This window comes from Pseudophryne corroboree, unplaced genomic scaffold (genome assembly GCF_028390025.1).
Source record: "Pseudophryne corroboree isolate aPseCor3 unplaced genomic scaffold, aPseCor3.hap2 scaffold_874, whole genome shotgun sequence".
Taxonomy (NCBI): domain Eukaryota; kingdom Metazoa; phylum Chordata; class Amphibia; order Anura; family Myobatrachidae; genus Pseudophryne; species Pseudophryne corroboree.
Genome location: NW_026970453.1, coordinates 235,227 through 255,611, shown reverse-complemented (window position 1 = coordinate 255,611; position 20,385 = coordinate 235,227). Strand labels below are relative to the sequence as shown.

The following is a 20,385-nucleotide window of genomic DNA, read 5'->3' as shown; positions in this document are numbered from 1 at the left end:
TCTCTAAGATAACTTCCTTCTGTGTTTTAATAAATCTAGTGCCCAGTACAGTTTGCCCACCACCATAATAGGCAGTGGAACATTGCGGCAGAAGTCCATGCGTTCCACCATGCGGCAGGTGGAATGCATGGCGGAAGTGAACCGTTCCTTTGGAAATAAACTATATGACTTATTCTTTGATGACTCCCTTTACTTATGAATTAATTTTAACCTGTATTTGAATGGTAGACTTTATTATTATTAGTGCAGTATCCATTTATTCCATTAATTCTCATAGACCAATCAGTAGGTCAAAGGAAGCGAGGTAACACCTATATGGGTATAAATAGACTAGATCCTCACTCTCCAGTTCACTTGACATTCAGGAGAGGAGGTAGCCATACAGGTCCAGAATTCTGTATTGTAAGTAATTACCATTGACTCCTAATTCTAAAGTACTTCTTCCATTTCTATTTAATTAATATAAACCTATACTTAATTTTTCAGTTGGATATTACCTATCCCTCTGGACTTTTTGTTTGGTGTAATTGACTTGGTTTTATTAAAAGTAAGTTGTCATTATAACCTTTGATATAGTTTAAATTTGGAATACCAGCTTATCCAGTTTTTATTTAATTTATTTAGATATTTTCCGGTATTTCCTTAATCTTGGAAGACAATTCATAATCTGTTATTGTCATTCCTAGAATTAAGATGTGAGTATTATGATATATAATAAAAGATGGTCAAATTACAAAGTAAATAGATCTTCATATAGATATATTCATTTCCCTTAGATACTTTCACTATACCTAATCTAAAAAGACTTCTGATTTTCAACAAGAGAAGTCTTCCAAATCTAATGTGAGTGACAAATTTTACTATTCATTATATATTTTGTTTAGGTTCAAATTAGATCGCAAATTGAATAAGATTTCTTTTCTTCTCAGAATTGTCTACTTCACAATATCCTAATCTAGAGTGAGAATTTCATATGGTCATAGGGGATCATCTTAAATTATATCCATAGTAAGTAGTTACCCTTACAAACCACATCGACAGAATTATAATCATCATTATGATCATAGAGAAAATCTATTTTTTCGCAATGTCTCATTTCTAATGTCTTCTGAAGGGTTGGAGATTCTCTTCATACATGATTGTTATCTTCTGAACTGTAGTAGTTTTTCATCTTTTGGATTCCATTTGCTCAATAACAGAATGATTATTTGTGCTCTTCCATTGCTGTTAAAAAAAAATGTTTAATTGAAATGTTAAAAAGAAATGTGTTATGTGATACCAATTGATGTTCTCTTCTTCTACTCTTTTGTTCTCTCTCATTTTCCTCCATCTACATCACCAGCTACGATCCGTACCCCTGATGAAGTCCATAAGGGAAGAAACGCGTTGGGTTTTATGAAAATATTTATGAAGTACTATGTTTCTGTGCAAACAAACAATGTACTTATAAATTATTGTACAATTGTATGATTTTCATTTATTGTTTTATTAAAATCATTGTTCTTTGGATCACGCTGGTTTTTAATACATTGAGTTAATAGTTGTGCACCCTCTGAATATTGTATGTGTATATATATATATATATATATATATATAGTATATATATATTTATACACGCTAGCATGCACAAGTCTGGTCAAAGGTTATGTTTACTCATATTACTTTTTCTTGATGAATATAAACTTTGGTTGCTCCCTAAAATCATTATCATGATTAGAACAAGACTTTTGGACTTTATTTCAAATGTATTATACTGTAGTTATTTTATCATATTACTTGTAAACACAAGAACATTTCATTTTCACTGCAGTCTCAATAGTTTATTGATATGCTTATGTACAGCATTTAGAGCTGGTTATTAATAATCTGGTATGTATGTTAATTATTTTTGTTCAATAATGTTTTTAGATAATATATATTTATTAATTGAATATTATGTCTTCCTTTTTTAAATATGAATTTCCTTTTTATAGTGTTAAAATCAATAATAATAATAATAATAATAATAATAATAATAACAACCATAACTTTGTCCGAGCCCTGGAAAGGCATACTGTAACTTTTAAAACTTTAGAAAAGTTGGCGACTAGAATGACCAAATTATGTTTAGCAGGAAAATATACCAAAGGAGGACACACTGATGAAAGCCAATTTAATCTGAAATGTACTGTATGTTATACTATAAAATTATAAATTATTTTGATAATGTTAAGGTACAATATCATGTGAAACATTATTTTGAATAAATATAATATATTTTTATTACATCACTACATTACTTCTTTATTTATTATTATTTTCCTTGGCCAAAGACTTTGGCACGCTAGTGTATATATATTTCTTATGGTTTGGTCTTTCCCAGCATCATTTTCCTGGAGTTCAAGTCAGTTCTGAAAAGTAGAATAACGAGCTTTGGGAAAAATATACAGCCCAGAACTCCAGCACATGAGGCCAGTATAGCGAATATCTCCACAGCCACTGCATATTTCCCTTTGGTGCTCAGATAGGCTGGGATCATTGCAATCCAGACACTGCAGAACACAAGCATGCTGAAGGTGATGTACTTGGCCTCATTATAGCTGTCTGGTAATGTCCTCACCATGAAAGCCAGAACAAAGCTCACAGTGGCCAAGATCCCCATGTAACCCAACATAGAGTATAACCCAATCACTGACCCCTCATTGCACTGAATGATGATCATTCCCTTATATGAGTGATGGTCATGCTCCTGGTAGGGAGGAGAAACAGACAGCCAGACACTACAGATCAGAACTTGGACAGAAGAGCAAACAATGACCACATAATTAGACACTTTGAGTGTGACCCACTTCCTCCAGGGACTGGGTTTGGTGGCTTTGAAAGCAATGCAGACAGTGATGGTCTTGGCCAGTACAGAAGAGACAGCTGTGGAGAAGAGTATTCCAAATGACATCTGTCTCAGCCTGCAGGTTATATCCACCGGCTGACCGAGGAACAAGAACACACAGAGGAAGCTCAGCAAGATTGAGACTAGGAGAATGAAGCTCATAGCCCGGTTATTGGCTTTCACAATTGGAGTGTTCCAGTAATAAATAAAAATCCCTAATATAAACAATGTTATAGCAGAGAAAGATAAAGCTGTTACTGTAGATATTTTCCCCACAATGTCCTGTTCATATGTCAGAAAGTCATATTTTTTGGGAACACATCTCACTCTTCTCTCATCCGACCACTCTTCATTGGAACATCTATGGCAGGTCTCACTGTCTAAAATGTAATAAAAATAGCATATTATCTGTGTGGCCAATACATTTTTCAACATAAAACAATTATAGAATATCCATCTTAAAATTCTAAATAAAACATCCAATTCACTGGAAATATTGATGTGCTTCTACCAAAAAATTTTCATCAGTTATAGTATTTGATTCACTGAGGAGCAGTTGTGTTAGTGTGGCGGTACACTCAGGTATGGCTTACCACTAAGAATCTGGCTGATGGTACACCAGCTCACACCCCCGGTCACTGTATAGCCACTGTTAGCAGCTAGATCTGTTCATTTCTGCCAACGAGCACCAAGGACTTGCTCGGTGGCTCCTCCTCTATTTTCGGGCTGCTGGGAGCGTGAAGGTCACATAATCACGCTCCTGCAACTGTAACGCTAAGGACCCTGTGGGCTGGCTGGCTTTGTGCATCCTTCTCAGTGGCAGATTCAGCGGGGGGAGGGTGTTATTTTACAACCTGTCCAGCGGCGGAATAGGGAGCCAAGGGAGGTTCTTAATCACCTGCCGATGCATTGCCCCAGGGGCCCCGCGCTTCCTCCATTACTAACAGCCTGGGGATATGGGAGAACACACACATGCCAGGGTATGGGCTGCCAGAAGCGGCCAGTCCTTGCCCTCTCACATGCCCTTTGGATGTAGGTATAGCGGGCAATCTCTGGGTCACACCCCGTTCCAGAGAGGCAGCCCTCACTACAACATGTGCCTGTAATGCAAATCACCCAGAGGAGGAAAGTACCAGCAGCAGCACAGGGGCCACTGCTCTCTTAGGCCACCCATGCACTTCCAGGTAAAAGGTAAGGAGGTATGAGGCACTCTGCAACTCAACCCACACTAACCAGCCCCATACTATTTCCCAGTGCAGTGTAGCTGTTTTGAGCAGGCATATTTAATAACATATGTAATAATTGCTAAATTATAAATACACAGTGTGGCCACAATAAAGTTATAATGCGTGTAGTTACAGTAGCCGTGTGTGAGGTTAGCATTACGTGATGTGTGTTGCTATGAACGTAGAGTATTTCTGATCATGTAACATCCATGTACCATACAGTATATTGCCACATAAATTGGTGGTGTGTTATGTGCCATTGGTAGCTTGTAAGCCACCCCACACCTGGCCATAGTTTCATCAGCACAGGCTCTCTCTGCAATTCTCCCACTAAGTGCAAATCATGGTGTCCCCCTGTCATTTCAGTCTGGATCTGCCCCTGATCCTTATATTCGGTTTGCAGCCACATCTCCTCCTTGCTGGCCTGGCAGGCAGGCAAACTGGAAACAGTGACAATGCCTGTCTGGGGCTAGGGGTGATTAATGCAAATGGTTAGGTCCCCCTCCTCACAAGCAAGGTGCAGTGAGTGTATAACTCTGTCTGTGTATAGGACATATACACATACGGAGTGTGGGGTTGGCTCTTCATTTCCAACCCTGAGGCACAGGCTGAGAGTCACAGAGTGAAGGAGGGGGGGTGCAGGTTGAGAGACACAGAGTGAAAGAGGGGGGGGTGCAGGCTGAGAGACACAGAGTGAAGGATAGGGGATGCAGGCTGAGAGATACTGAGTGAAAGAGGGGGGATGCATGCTGAGAGACACAGAGTAAAAGAGGGGAGATGCAGGCAGAGAGACACAGAGTGAAGGAGGGGGGATGCAGGCTGAAAGACAGTGAAGGAGGAGGGACTCATGTTGGGAGACAGAGTAAAAGAGGGGGTCAAGCTGAGAGATGCTGAGTGAATGGGGGGAGGCTGAGAGACACAGAATTAATGGGGGCAGGCTGAGAGACAGATTGGAAGGGGGCAGGCTGAGAGTAGCAGGGGGAAGATGATGGTGTGGCTGAGAGACGCTGGGGGGAGATGACAGTGTGGCTGAGAGATGCTGGGGAGATGACAGTGTGGTTGAGAGATGCTGGGTGAGATGATGTTATGGCTGAGAGATAATGAATGAAATGACAGTGTGGCTGAGAGATGTTGGGGGTGATGACGGTGTGGCTGAGAGATGCTGGGGGAGATGACGATTTGGCTGAGAGATGATAAAGGGAGATGATGGTGTGGCTGAGAGATATTGTGGGGAGATGATGGTGTGGTTGAGAGATGCCGGGGGGAGATGATGGTGTGGCTGAGAGATGCAGGGGGGAGATAGATGATGGTGTATATTGGAGATGCAGGCGGAAAGATAATGGTGTGGCTGGGAGATGCAGGCAGTGGAAGGTGACACAGGTGGCATAAGTCTGGTTGAAACTCTGTTGTATGACAATGACTTTGGTTATATTCTTACACAAGCAGGCATCTTCCGGACAATGTGATTTCTTACATGAATAGTGAATACCAACTGAAGACTGTGTTTGACCAGTGAGTATATATTTCTTCAGAGGTTGACCTTTGTTAGAAACCACCATGTAGGTAAGATGCATATCGAATGGAAAAGAATGTTCTCAGAGTGATGAGAAATGGGCTGTGTGTCATGTTGACATGCCCCATTTTCATTGGCCACACACATTTTTGTGGCACACAGTACCTCTAAGAAATGTTTTGTACTTGCACCACTGCTGAGGAGTATTATGGTTTGATTGAGATGGGATGTTCATAGGAGCAATAGGGCAACTGCATCCTGTACTGGACCCTTTAAAGGCTTTATGTTCTAATGATTTCTGACTACAAAGCAGTTTATATTCAAATAATAAGCTAAACTACACTGAAGATAAGCAGGGCAGGAGAGGATGAGTGTTGAGCAATGGGGGGGGGGGGGCTACATGAAACTGGTCTGCAATAGATGTAATAAGGGCTCCAGAGTTGCATTTACTCCTATACAACTACTCTTATTTGTCACAAGATAAATACAAAATTGTGTGACACTTTATGTATGATCCTATGTGGATGAATTTGTGTCAGTTAGAGACTGAGACTCTGTATGTGTGACTATGTGTGTATCTGTGTGGCCAAACTCTGTGCTCTTTTCTTGTTGGCCGCCAGCACATGAGTAGTGATAGCAAAATCTGTGACCATCTCTGAATGACCCCTCAGTAAGAAATATAAATCAGAAAGTCTTTATTATGTACTCATGGAAATACTGGAATTGGGTTAGTCTTGGCTGAACTGGAACAGGTGACTTCTTGAACAGAAGACAATAGGATCTGACTTAAACCAGACTGGAACTGGTGGAAACTGGAACTTGAGTCAATTTAGGAACTGACTGTTACTTGAACCGGACTGGAATCTGTGAGGACTGGAACTGGAGTCAGGTTATGAACTGACTAGCACTTAGACCATACTGGAACTCATGAGGACTGGATCTGGAGTCCATCTGGAAACTTACTGATACTTGATTCGGATTGGAACTGGTGAGAACTGGAACTGGAGTCAGCTTAGGAACTGACTAGCACTTAGACCAGACTGGAACCCCTGAGAACTGGATCCTGAGTCCATCTGGAAATTTACTGATACTTGAACTGGACTGGAACTGGTGAGGACTGGAACTGGAGTCAGTCTGGAAACTGACTTGGGAACAGATGTCAGCAGCACACTTAATTAGCAGATTGGATAGAGTTTGTAGTTTGCTGGAATCACAGTGCTGGAACAAAACATGTATTACTGAAGAGCAAAGCAGAGCTTCTGGAACAGATACTGAACTCAGGAGTCTGGAGCTGAGACAGCAGTGTTGTTCTGAGTCATTTGCTAGATCTCCCAGCAGTTATCCCCCTTGCCGGTCAGTGATTGGACAGTGAGTCATCTGACCGGACTGAGGCTTGCAGTTGGGCGGGGTGGAGATCAGGTTACTGCAAGTGTCATGGTGACACCTGTAGTGCCCAGGCTTATAACGGACTGGGCATTATTAAAATTTGTATTATTATGATTGATGTTTCGATGTACCAATGTATTATACCAGTTAAATGTCTTTGCATGATGAATGGTAGAAACTTAATTTATCTTCTGGTATTTCATTATAGCCACAGAACTTCAGAGACAAGATGCTAATTAGCACTAAGATCCTGTGCATGAGACATGAAGCTGTGTATAAACACCACAGTGGTCCACCCTGCAGCCTAGTAAAGAGACACTGGCTAACTTCCTTCCTTTCTTATTTTAAGAACGGTTCAGAATATTTACAAAGGCCTCATAATACAGCTGTAAAGAAAGCCATAAAGATGAAACACCCAGGTCAGGCACATTACCTGACCAGCTCTCTAAGCATCAAACATGCAATAAGAGATAAGAGCATCAGCCCCTGCTAGAAGAGCCCAGATGCCCAGTAAAAGCTGAGACTCAACTCATGCTGGTTTTGGGAGGGTTGAAGGAATCCCAGGATGGATGAGCTGCAGTATGTGTTAAATATGATAAACTCTTGCTGCAAATTGTCATTATATTGAGGTGGCATCCAGTTAAAGAATGGAGTGTATAATGTCTAGGATATACAAAGAGATCTCACTCATCAAGCATTTGATTCTACAGGTGATCTGAGCGTTGGCCCGTTTTCCTCACTTATTTTTATTTCTTGAGATTGTAATTACTTGTGTGACTATTAAAACTATTATATTCTTGTAACCTTTTTTTCTGTAACAATAAACTTTGAAGTTTTGACTTGGATTGAAAATCTTAATTTTAGTTCAGGAATTTGTGTTTCCACACCCAAAACCTCGAGAGGCTCATTTTTTTTAAATGTATTAATGATTTTGTGTGCGGGTGGGAGCAGAAGCTCACCCTGGGCGTGGTCCCTCATGGTCGCTTGGCCTGACTGGCGCAGCGACCGGTACTTCTGCTGGTGGGAGTTACCATGTGGATTTACCACACGTGCTGAGGTAATCAGTAAGGTGTCACGGGCAGCATTCTCAGATTGGCGTATCTGGAGAATAACCACACAGGAATTGTGACAGCACCCAATAACAAGGGATGGTTGAAACTCCACAGGGCACACACTGGAGAGAACCGCATGCAGTGAGGACAGCAGCAGGTACTGTAGAACTGAGAGCAGGAGAGCCTGCATGATCTTTGCAGACAAGCACACAGACACTTAGTAGTTGGTCTGTGATCATCTGCTCAAAAGAACTCACAGGTGAATAATCAGCCTGCACAGAGACTCAGCAATTAGTAACAGTCTCTTGCTCAGACTGAAGGTATTGCAGCTTTGAAACTTGTAAGCTCAGCAGATACTGGAGTCAGTGAACAAGGGCATATCTGTATAGAATTTTGAAGCAAGGCTGAGTGACACTCTGGGGATACTGCAGGATATCCTGCCAGTTAGGACAGGAGGCTGAGGTAAGTCGCAGGACAGGTTACTTGAACATCGGAGAATTATGTCAGAACCATGACAGGTGAGTGTGTATTGACCTGTGATATTGTAAGCTGTATAATTAGGGAGGTCTACAGGTACAGTCCATAGAAAAGCTCCATCCAGTGCTTGTCACTTCCTGTTGCTACATATGTTACCATGCTCATCCAGCCTGTGGATTGGCTGCACAGGCACATGCACCATGCCAAAGCACTTAGTATGCCAAGCTGCTACTCAGTACACTGCCCATGCATTCCTATGGTTGCATATCCTTAGATGTACACGCGCATCCTAGACACGGGGACACTTATAGATCACAGATTGCTGCAAATATGGCAAACTGCAGGCCAGATGAGCATGACTACATTTGTAGTTAAAGCAAAGCGTATCTGCTTACTATTGCTAGTCAGAGAGAAGGCAGCATGTGGCAACTTATCCTAAAGACTGAGAGCCAGCAATGCCTGGGACTGGGTGAGTATTAGTGGCACATTTAGCTGATCACAGTGTTACACTGGTTACTGGTCCTCTCTGCATACAGCGGTGATAACAAGAGATTACATTAATCAGGCCAATGGTGACTAATATGTATCATGTTACTGCTACATGTACCAGGTTCAACTGTCTCCATTCAGCAATACTGACATGAACCCAGAGCAGAAGAGGAGAGTGCAGACTGCCTGAGATGACTTACCTCCTTCCCAGCTTGTAGTATAGGTAGAACCCAGAGCAGAAGAGGAGAGTGCAGACTGCCAGAGATGCCTTACCTCCTTCCCAGCTTGTAGTATAGGTAGAACCCAGAGCAGAAGAGGAGAGTGCAGACTGCCCAGAGATGACTTACCTCCTTCCCAGCTTGTAGTATAGGTAGAACCCAGAGCAGAAGAGGAGAGTGCAGACTGCCCAGAGATGACTTACCTCCTTCCCAGCTTGTAGTATAGGTAGAACCCAGAGCAGAAAAGGAGAGAGCAGACTGCCCAGAGATGACTTACCTCCTTCCCAGCTTGTAGTATAGGTAGTTTCTGCTTTACATCTTTATATTCCTCCATCTGTCTCCCCATGTGTGCCGCCTCTCACCCACATGCACTCCTCTACACACACACCCCTCTACACACATAGCTCCAGTGGTGACTCCAACTCACTGAAAGAGAAGGGCTGCCGCAGGCGATTCTCCGGGTCTCCACCACTTTCTAGATGCCACTGTTGCCTGGGTCCCGGAACCTGCACTATGTATTTCACAGATGCCAGGACCCAGCGCATGTGCAGTAGCAGCAACGGCACTTCACATGTGAAAAACCACAGCTTCTATGGACTGCGCCAGCTGCAGTCCATAGACGTTGGCTAGGGCTGATGAGGCAGGGAGCGGACTTCCAACAGGAAGCCAGCTCTCTGCCTTTTGCAGCCAAGTCTGGCAGTCTTAGAGGGAGGAAACACCTCCCAGTGGGAATGACTGTGTGTCTGTGACTGGCTGGTAGGACTTCCAATAGGAAGTCACTGCCAGTTACAGCGAAGCCTGTGCAGTCTCATGGACTGTATCTGGCTCTTCACTGACAGTGGATTAAGGTGGCAGATTTTAACTGGGGGACTGCAGTCCTGTAACCCATAGGTAAAAACAGACATGGCAGACCTCCCAATTTTGTACCTGCAATAACATCATAATCAGGAGAGTAGGCAGGTACAGTATGTGCATGCTTTGATTATATGAATGTATGTTATATATGCTCTACTATGGCCATCTGTGGGATCTCTCTGTCTCCCCAAATGTTTCCTTCTCCCCAATGCATATTTTATCACAGTCACTGCATATAAAGACACAGCTGCTGCGCCTTTACTGAAAATCTTTGAATCAGGTCAAGAATACAGTTCTGTCCTGTCTATATTATATTACCCAGACTTATGTCTAATAACACAAACATGTATTTGCTGTATGTATATTGGGATATTTGGTGACTGTTAGTGGTGGTGAATATGGATGTGTGTCAGAAGTGACGCTGTAGATGCCGTCACTGATGGTGGTAAAGAGTAGAGCTGAGCGGGATCGGTTCTTTGAGAACGAAACCATACCAAACACCACATCCCGAGCCCGGATCGAAGTCCAGATCAGGTTTTCCCACCAGACTTAGAAACCAGAACGAGGCAAAACGTCATCATTCCGCTGTCGGATTCTCATGGGTTTTGAAATCCATATAAGGAGCTGCGCGTTGCCGCCATTTTCACTCCAGTCCTGGAGAGTGTAGCGAGAGGATGTGCCTCCTCAGTGTCTGTGTGGGAAAGTGGCATGGTGCATTGGGTGGCGACCTGCTCTTATGTGTCATTCCAGTGCTGTCTTGTGCTGCATCAGTCCAATGGTGGTGTCTTGTGCTGCATCAGTCCAGTCACAGTGGTGGTGTCCTGTGCTGCCATAAGTCCAGTGCTGCTGTATAAGTCCAGTCTAGAGAAAGAGTGGTGTCCTGTGCTGCCATCAGTCCAGTGGTGGTGTCCTGTGCTGCCATAAGTCCAGTGGTGGTGTCCTGTGCTGCCATAAGTCCAGTGCTGCTGTATAAGTCCAGTCTAGAGAAAGAGTGGTGTCCTGTGCTGCATCAGTCCAGTGGTGGTGTCCTGTGCTGTCATAAGTCCAGTGCTGCTGTATAAGTCCAGTCTAGAGAAAGAGTGGTGTCCTGTGCTGCATCAGTGCAGTGGTGGTGTCCTGTGCTGTCATAAGTCCAGTGCTGCTGTATAAGTCCAGTCTAGAGAAAGAGTGGTGTCCTGTGCTGCATCAGTCCAGTGGTGGTGTCCTGTGCTGCCATAAGCCCAGTGGTGGTGTTCTGTGCTGCCATACATCCTGTGGTGTTGTCCTGTGCTGCCATAAGTCCAGTGGTACTGCCATATAAGTCCAGTGGTACTGCCATATAAGTCCAGTGGTACTGCCATATAAGTCCAGTGGTACTGCCGTATAAGTCCAGTCCAGTAGTGCAGCCGTACAAGTTCAGGGGAACTGCCATATAAGTCCAGTGGTACTGCCATATAGATTCAGTGGCACTGCCATATAAGTCCAGTCCAGTGGTAATGCTGTATAAGTCCAGTGGTACTGCCATATAAGTCCCGTGGTACTGCTGTGTAAGTCCAGAAGTACTGCCATATATGTCCAGGGGTACTGCCATATAAGTCCAGTGATACTGCCGTATAAGTCCAGTAGTACTGCCGTTTAAGTCCAGTCCAGTAATACTGCAGTATAAATCCAGTCATACTGCCATATAAGACCAATGCTACTGCCGTATAAGTCCAGTCCAGTGGTACTGCCATAAAAGTCCAGTGGTACTGCCGTATTATCCAGTGGTACTGCCATATAAGTCCATTCCAGTGGTACTGCCATATAATTCTAGTGGTGCTGTCCTGTGCAGTATATTATTTTCTCCAAATAAAGGGGTTATTAATATTTAATCCAAATAAGTTTTACAGGGTTTGCCCTGTGTCATGTAGGGGTGCACTGTCCTGTGCTGCATACTGTAATATATCTCCAGAAAAATAATGAAGAACAAAAATTTGGAGGATAAAATAGGGAAAGATCAAGAACCACTTCCTCCTAGTGCTGAAGCTGCTGCCACTAGTCACGACATAGATGATGAAATGCCATCAGCGTCGTCTGCCAAGGCCGATGCCCAATGTGATAGTAGAGGGCATGTAAAATCCAAAAAGACAAACTTCAGTAAAATGGCCCAAAAAATAAATTTAAATGGTCTGAGGAAAAACGTAAACTTTCCAATATGCCATTTACAACACGGAGTAGCAAGGAATGGCTAGGGACCAGGCCTGTGTTCATGATTAGTGGTTCAGCTTCACGATGGAAGCCCTCATCCTTCCACTAGAAAAATGAAAAGATGTAAGCTGGCAAAAGCACAACAAAGAATTGTGCATTCTAAGATGGTATCACAAATCCACAAGCTGAGTCCAAGTGTGTCGGTGTTGCGATGCCTGACCTTCCCAACACTGGACGGGAAGAGGTGGCTCCTTCCACCATTTGCATGCCCTCTGCAAGTGCTGGAAGGAGCACCCACAGTCCAGTTTATGATATTCAACTTGAAGATGTCACTGTTGAAGTACACCAGGATGAGGATATGGGTGTTGCTGGTGCTGAGGAGGAAGTTGACGAGGAGGATTTGATGGTGATGTGGTTTTTTTTTTTAAAATCAGGCACCGGGGGAGACAGTTGTCCATGGGATGAATAAGCCCATTGTCATGCCTGGGCAAAATACCAAAAAAGCCACCTCTTCAATGTGGAATTATTTCTCCACAAATCCGTACAACAGGTGTCAAGCCATTTGTTGCCTTTGTCAATCCGTAATAAGTAGGGGAGAGGACGCTAACCACCTAGGAACATCCTCCCTTATACATCACCTGCAGCACATTTATTAGAAGTTATTGTCAAGTCCAGAAACTTTGGGTGAGAGCGTAAGCAGTCCACTGACACCTAAATCCCTTCTTCCTCTTGTACCCAAGCTCCTGCAAGCCACACCACCAACTCCCTCAATGTCAATTTCCTCCTCAGTCAGGAACGTCAGTAGTCCTGCAGGCCTTGTCACTGGCATGACTGATGAGTCCTCTCCTAACCGGGATTCATCCGGTGGATCCTTGAGTGGTATGCCTACTGCTGCTGCTAATGCTGCTGCTGTTGTTGCTGCTGGAAGTCTATTTTCATCCCAGAGGGAAAGTCGGAAGACCACATGTACTACTTCAATGAAGCAATTGACTGTACAACAGTCCTTTGTGAGAAAGATGATATATGACAGCAGTCATCCTCTTGCAAAGCGGATAACTGAGGCCTTGACTGCTATGTTGGTGTTAGACGTGCATCCGGGTATCCCTTATTGGTGCAGTGGGATTTAGACAATTGATGGAGGTAGTGTGTCCCTGGTACCAAATCCCATCTAGTGTCCGCTTCACTAGGAAAGCGATTCCCAGACTATACAGTGACATTAAAGAAAAGTGTCCTCAGTGTCCTACAAAATGTGGTTGTACCCAGTGTCCATTTAACCACGGACATGTGGACAAGTGGAGCAGGGCAAACTAAGGACTACATGACTTTGACAGCCCACTGGGTAGATGTATTTCTTCCCGCAGAAACAACAGCAGTGCCACCAGTAGCAGCATCTCACAAATGCCAGCTCATTACGAGGCATGCTACACTGTGTATCACCGGTTTCCATAAGAGACACACCACTGAAAATCTCTTATGGAAACTGAGGGACATCATCACACAATGGCTTACCACACTTAGACTCTCCTGGGGATTTGTGATATCGGACAACGAGACCAATATTGTGCATGCATTACATCTGGGCAAATTCCAGCACATCCCATGTTTTGAACATACTGTACAAGGACTCCCTGACGAAGACCCATATGGGTCGATACGCGTAGGAGCAACACAGATCAACTCAGTGGTTAACACATTCACTGTTCAACTTGACAGCTGTATTATCCACTCCACACAGCCCAGCACTTCTGGCATGCAAGTGACTCCGGAGGCGCACAGAGACAAGAACGTAGCTCGGAGTCACGTGACCGCAAGTCCTGACAACCAGGAAGGAGATTCAGCACGAGGAGACGGAGGACGCACGGTGAAGCAGAGTGGAGACGGACACCAGGACACGATCACAGGAGACACAGGTAAAAGCTCTGGTAAAAGGGGGGAGTACACGGCGGACAGTCCCGTTTCGGGTCTCCAAGCCGGTGTTACTTTCCCCCTCAGAGACATGACCGCGTCCCTCCGATCAGGCTGGTGGACAGCGTCTGTATAAACAGGCGTTTTTCCACTATTCCAGACGGAGGTCAGACAGCGGCCAGTCCGGAGCCATTCATTACCAATCCCTCTGAGATTCCCCCCGTTTACCCACCGGGGGTACCCCCTTTCACCTCAACGCTGCTGGATTAAAGAATCCCATAAAGGACATTTGCTCAGTATCACTGCTTGCAATAGACTCACACTTAACACAGAGGAACATCAATTCACTGTGGAGCATATATTAAATCAGTACTGTGTGGAGGAATACAGTTACAGACAATTTCTCAAACATCAAGTGTGTTAATAAAGAGGTGGGACGCCACGCTCTTTTCTAGCACAACACTTGGACGATATACTTGATTCCACTATATTTTGTGTATGCACGCATATACAAAACATTTTCAAAGTTTTTTGTTTTTGTAAGTTTTGTTAGCATAGTTGTCCATCATCCCTGCTAGATCACTAATATTATAATTATTATTTTTCTTCTTTCATTTTTTTCTTCTTTTTCTTTTTTCTTTTTCTTTTCTCATTTTTCTCATTATTAGAGTCAATAATTGTGTTTGCATTAACATTATGTAGCTTATCTTGATTATTTAATAAAACAGGTACATTACCAAACATTGCAAATTCATATACTTTCCAGGCGCAGTTGCAAAACCCCTTTTTCTTGTCATTGTATTGTAAGGTTGTGGGTTCAGCCTTATTTGCAATCTTGCTGCCACAACCGATACCCAAGGAAGGTGAGCGCAGGATATTACCATAATCGTATACTGTACAATTAATTTGGTGGTGCAGATTTTTTTGAAAAACGACAGGGACGTGCAGGAGATGCTGTCGGTGGCCTGAAAAATTGCGGGCCACTTTCGGCATTCAGCCACCGCATGCCGAAGACTGGTGCACCAGAAAACACTCCTGAACCTGCCCCGCCATCACCTGAAGCAAGAGATGGTAACGTGGTGGAATTCAACACTCTATATGCTTCAGAGGATGGAGGAGCAACAAAAGGCCATTCAAGCATATACATCCACCTACGATATAGGCAAAGGACGGGGAATGCACCTGATTCAAGCACAGAAAATGATTTCCGTGTTGCGCAAGGTTCTCCAACCCTTCGAACTTGCCACATGTGAAGTCAGTTCAGATACTGCCAGCTTGAGTCAGGTCATTCCCCTCATCAGGCTTTTTCCCTCTGAAGAAACAACCAGTGCCTTTTGGTTGAGAAACGCGTCAGGGTTCAGGCTTCGGGACTCCTGTAGCTGCCACGGATATCATCTGTTACTGAACTGCATTGCACCGCACTGAGATCTTGGATTTCAAGCCACCTGCAAGTGGCCTCCTTTTCCAAATGGGGGCCGTGGCCGACATCCACGAGTGAGCAGCGTTAAACAGCCAGCGCACGGGGACGCCCAGCACCACCGGTCTCATACTCACTAGGAAGCGGTAAGCATTCATCATTACCGCTAAACTAACATATGGAGAGTGGTTGACGGAGCCGCTGCAGTGCCGAGAATTTCTCTGTCTCACTGAGTGAATTAACTGTTGCCTACTAAATTTGGAAATTAACAGCACAGCTAATGGTATAAGAACTAGTTGATATTTATGTGCCTAATGGTCATCTGGATTTCCTTAAGGAACTTTGAGCAACAATAGTTCTAAAGAAGCAGCTTTATCTAATGATCTCCAAGTATAGGACTTAACACAATGCCTTGTTAAAAGTTAAAGAAATATCTATTCAAGCATATAATCCTATATGTGCCTAGCTTCTTAGGATAATATCGTGGAATCAGCAAGGAGTGTCCTGTTTTCATATTTATGTGATTTAATTTGTGGTTCATATGTGTGTATACTTATTCATCAATTATTGGACCTATTAGTCCTGGTTTTATTAATAAATATTTTAATCCATTTAGTCTGTTTGCACTCTCTGTGTGTCCTTTTGCAGAAGCAGCTGGAGAAATTGAAGGAGGAGCTAAGACAGAGCGATTCCGCTAAGTATGTGGGACTTGTGGATGGAGCCCTTCATTCGCTTTGCCAGTATTCAAGGGTGGTCAATCTGTTGAAATCAGAGCAGTACATTTTTGTACATAGCAACCACACCACACACACACACATTCACATTGCATACACGTGCATACTGTAGCACACCGCACACACATACATACTGTGTACATAGCACACCACACATACATACATACATACATACATACTGTAACACACCACACACATTGCATACATACACATACATGGAACACACACACATATACATTATATGGCACATTACACACACACACACACACACACACACACATATTGCAAGCATGCATACACATGAGTATACATAACATATCACAAACATATTATCCACACACATACTGTATCCATAGGACACCAAACACACATACATATCATACTACACATAGTACCCTACACATATAATACACATTGCAAAAGCATACATAGCATACCACACACACATACTGTACATACACATAAATAGCACACCACACACACATAGCTCAGCACACACATTGCACACACATACATAATACACCACACACATAATACACATTGCAAACTCATACATAGTATAACACACACATACTGTACATACACACACATAAAAACATATTTACCTGGAGGCCCCTGCATTTCAGATTGTGCAGACAAAGGAGCAACTGTGGAATGAGCATGTGCAGCAACTCCCCACCTCTCCGGTCCATGACATTCTGTTCTGAGGGTCAAAGCTTGCTGTCGCGATTGCAGATGCGATCGCAGTTTATTTTGAGATGAAGACACAGCTGTCTCCATCTCTGGAAAAAAAATCTGATCCATCAGGAGGGATTTCTGGGTACTCAGAACCATCACCCCCCATGTGCGCCACTGAGCTCCTCGTTCATTTTCTCCCGCAACTGGGGCTGCGAGGAAAAGGATAAAATTTCTGACGGTGGTGATGCAGGGCAGTCAGGAGCAAGTGTTGACATCTGGTCCGGACTGAAGGACCTGCCAACAATTACTGACATGTCTACTGTCACTGCATAAGATGCTGTCACCATTTAAAGAATGGTGAAGGATTATGTGGGTGACATCATCTATGTAGGCATGTCAGACAGTCCGTATGTATACTGGCAGGAAAAAGAGGCAATTTGGAGGCCCTTGCACAAACTGACTTTAGTTTACCTCTGTTGCCCCCCCTCCAGTGTGTACTCTGAAAGAGTGTTTAGTGCAGCCGGTAACCTTGTCAGCGATCGGCGTAGGAGGTTACTTCCACAAAATGCCGAGAAGATGATGTTCATCAAAAAGAATTATAGATTCCTCTGGGAAGACCTTTACCAGCAATTGCTAACAGAAAGTACACAGGGACCTGTGATAGTGGATTCCAGTGGGAATGAATTAATACTCTGTGAGGAGGAGGATGTACACAGTGAAAGGTGTGAGGAATCAGAGGATGAGGATGAGGACGACATCTTGCTCTGTAGAGCCAGTTTGTGCAAGGAGAGATGAATTGCTTCATTTTTTGTGGGGGGATTAATTGCTTCTTTTTTGTGTTGGCCCAAACAAACCAATTATTTCAGCTACAGTCATGTGGCAGAGCCTGTTGCTGAAATGATTGGTTTGTAAAAAAATGCATTTACCATACTCTACTGTCTCCTGAGTGCATTTACCATACTCTACTGTCTCCTGAGTACATTTACCATACTCTACTATCTCCTGAGTGCATTTACCATACTCTGCTGTCTCCTGGGTCCATTTACCATACTCTACTGTCTCCTGAGTGCATTTACCATACTCTACTGTCTCCTGAATGCATTTACCATACTCTACTGTATCCTGAGTGCATTTACCATACGCTACTGTCTCCTGAGTGCATTTACCACACTCTTCTATATCCTGAGTGCATTTACCATACTCTACTGTATCCTGAGTGCATTTACCATACTCTACTGTCTCCTGAGTACATTTACCATACTTTACTGTCTCCTGAGTACATTTACCATACTATACTATCTCCTGAGAGCATTTACCATACTCTACTATCTCCTGAGTGCATTTACCATACTCTACTGTCTCCTGAGTGCATTTACCATACTCTACTGTCTCCTGAATGCATTTACCATACTCTACTGTATCCTGAGTGCATTTACCATACGCTACTGTCTCCTGAGTGCATTTACCATAATCTACTATCTTCTGAGTGCATTTACAATACTCTACTGTCTCCTGAGTGCATTTACCATACTCTACTGTCTCCTGCGTGCATTTACCATACTCTACTGTCTCCTGAATGCATTTACCATACTCTACTGTATCCTGAGTGCATTTACCATACGCTACTGTCTCCTGAGTGCATTTACCATACTCTCCTGTCTCCTGAGTGCATTTACCATATTCTACTGTCTCCTGAGTGCATTTACCATACTCTTTTGTCTCCTGAGTGCATGTACAATACTCTACTGTCTCCTGAGTGCATTTACCATATTCTACTGTCTCCTGAGTGCATTTACCATACTCTTTTGTCTCCTGAGTGCATGTACAATACTCTACTGTCTCCTGAGTGCATTTACCATACTCTACTGTCTCCTGAGTGCATTTACCATACTCTCCTGTCTCCTGAGTGCATTTACCACACTCTACTATCTCCTGAGTGCATTTACCATATTCTATTGTCTCCTGAGTGCATGTACAATACTCTACTGTCTCCTGAGTGCATTTACCATACTCTACTGTCTCCTGAGTGCATTTACCATACTCTACTGTCTCCTGAGTGCATTTATCATACTCTGCTGTCTCCTGAGTGCATTTACCATACTCTACTGTCTCCTGAGTGCATTTACCATACTCTGTCACCTGAGTGCATTTAGCATACTCTACTCACTCCTGAGTGCATTTACCATACTGTACTCTCTCCTGAGTGTATTTACCATAGCAATTGTATACTCAATTACTCTCATACATCCCTACCTGTAACATTGGACATTTCTCCCTCAGAGCATGGAACGCAGTCATAGCAGCAGACATGAAATCCTCCTTTAGAGGCTTTTCTGTATCCAGGGGAACATTTGTCATTGCACCGAGATTTGGGGATCTGATACATGGAGAAATAAGTGAATCATTAATGAAATTAGAGATATAAATAACTTAGTACATACTGTATAATTGTCACAGAGTTTTGTACTAACTATCTAATGTATACGGCATTATTGAGCCTGGTTTCACACATCTGTCAACTTTGCATGCAATGAAACCTATTGTTTAGTTAATGTGACCTCATAATAAGTATGTTTGTGCCTTGGGTGGCTGATTTTATGCAGGTTGTTATAAGATGAAGGTCTACCTTAAAGCAGATGTCACTATCCTTACTTCACGGTGCCCAATTTGGAACAAAGGATCTGCTCACATGCCATCACTGCACAGAACATGAAGAAGTCATCAATGAGACACTCTGGTTGTAATTCAGACCTGAACACTGTGCTGCTAATTTTGCTGTCCTGCAATCAATAGTCACAGCCCAGAGGGAGTGTAAATTCACCCCGTGCAAGTGTGCGATTACGTGTGTATGCTGTGCGAAAATTCCCCTCATTCAGCGGACAGCTGCAAATCCGTTCACAACTCACACACCATCAAATGGTTTCTCCAGTGTGTGCAGTGTGTGCAGTGTGTGCGCATCCCAGGACTTACTCCTGCAGTGCGATGAGAACAGGCTGATCGGGGCCGGAGCTGACGTCACACACTCTCCTAGAAAACGCTTGGGTACGCCTGCGTTTATCTTTACACAGCCTGTAAACAGTTAGTTACCGCCCACAAATGGCCTCTTTCTGTCAATCAACTTGCGTACGCCCATGTGACCAAAATTTTTGCACTATCCTTTCGCTGTTTGGTGACGTTCATGCGCATTGTGGTACATACACATGCGCAGTACATCAATAATCGCCTGCTGTGTGAAAACGTACAGCAGCAATCAGATCTGAATCGGGCCCTCTATTCTAAATTCAGAAACATTCTGATTACAATGATTTCTATTCAACTACAGGACGATCTCAGTCCTCTGATTGTCTCTGATATACCGTCTATCTGATAAATGCTCATTTACCTTATGCATCAGTGGCTCTGG

At 43.4% G+C, this 20,385-nt stretch overlaps 1 protein-coding gene across 1 annotated transcript in view; it reads right to left on the bottom strand.

Moving 5' to 3' along the window:
• Positions 1-2,341: 2,341 nt before the first annotated feature.
• The window catches only part of LOC135043679 (vomeronasal type-2 receptor 26-like), a 75,672-nt gene continuing 57,628 nt past the window's right edge, over positions 2,342-20,385 (bottom strand). Inside the window, exons 6-7 of the mRNA XM_063955145.1 lie at positions 19,236-19,359; positions 2,342-3,246 (exon numbers count right to left, since the gene is read on the bottom strand). Coding sequence (XP_063811215.1) covers positions 2,342-3,246; positions 19,236-19,359 — 1,029 coding nt within the window. The remainder of the gene's footprint in view (positions 3,247-19,235; positions 19,360-20,385) is intronic.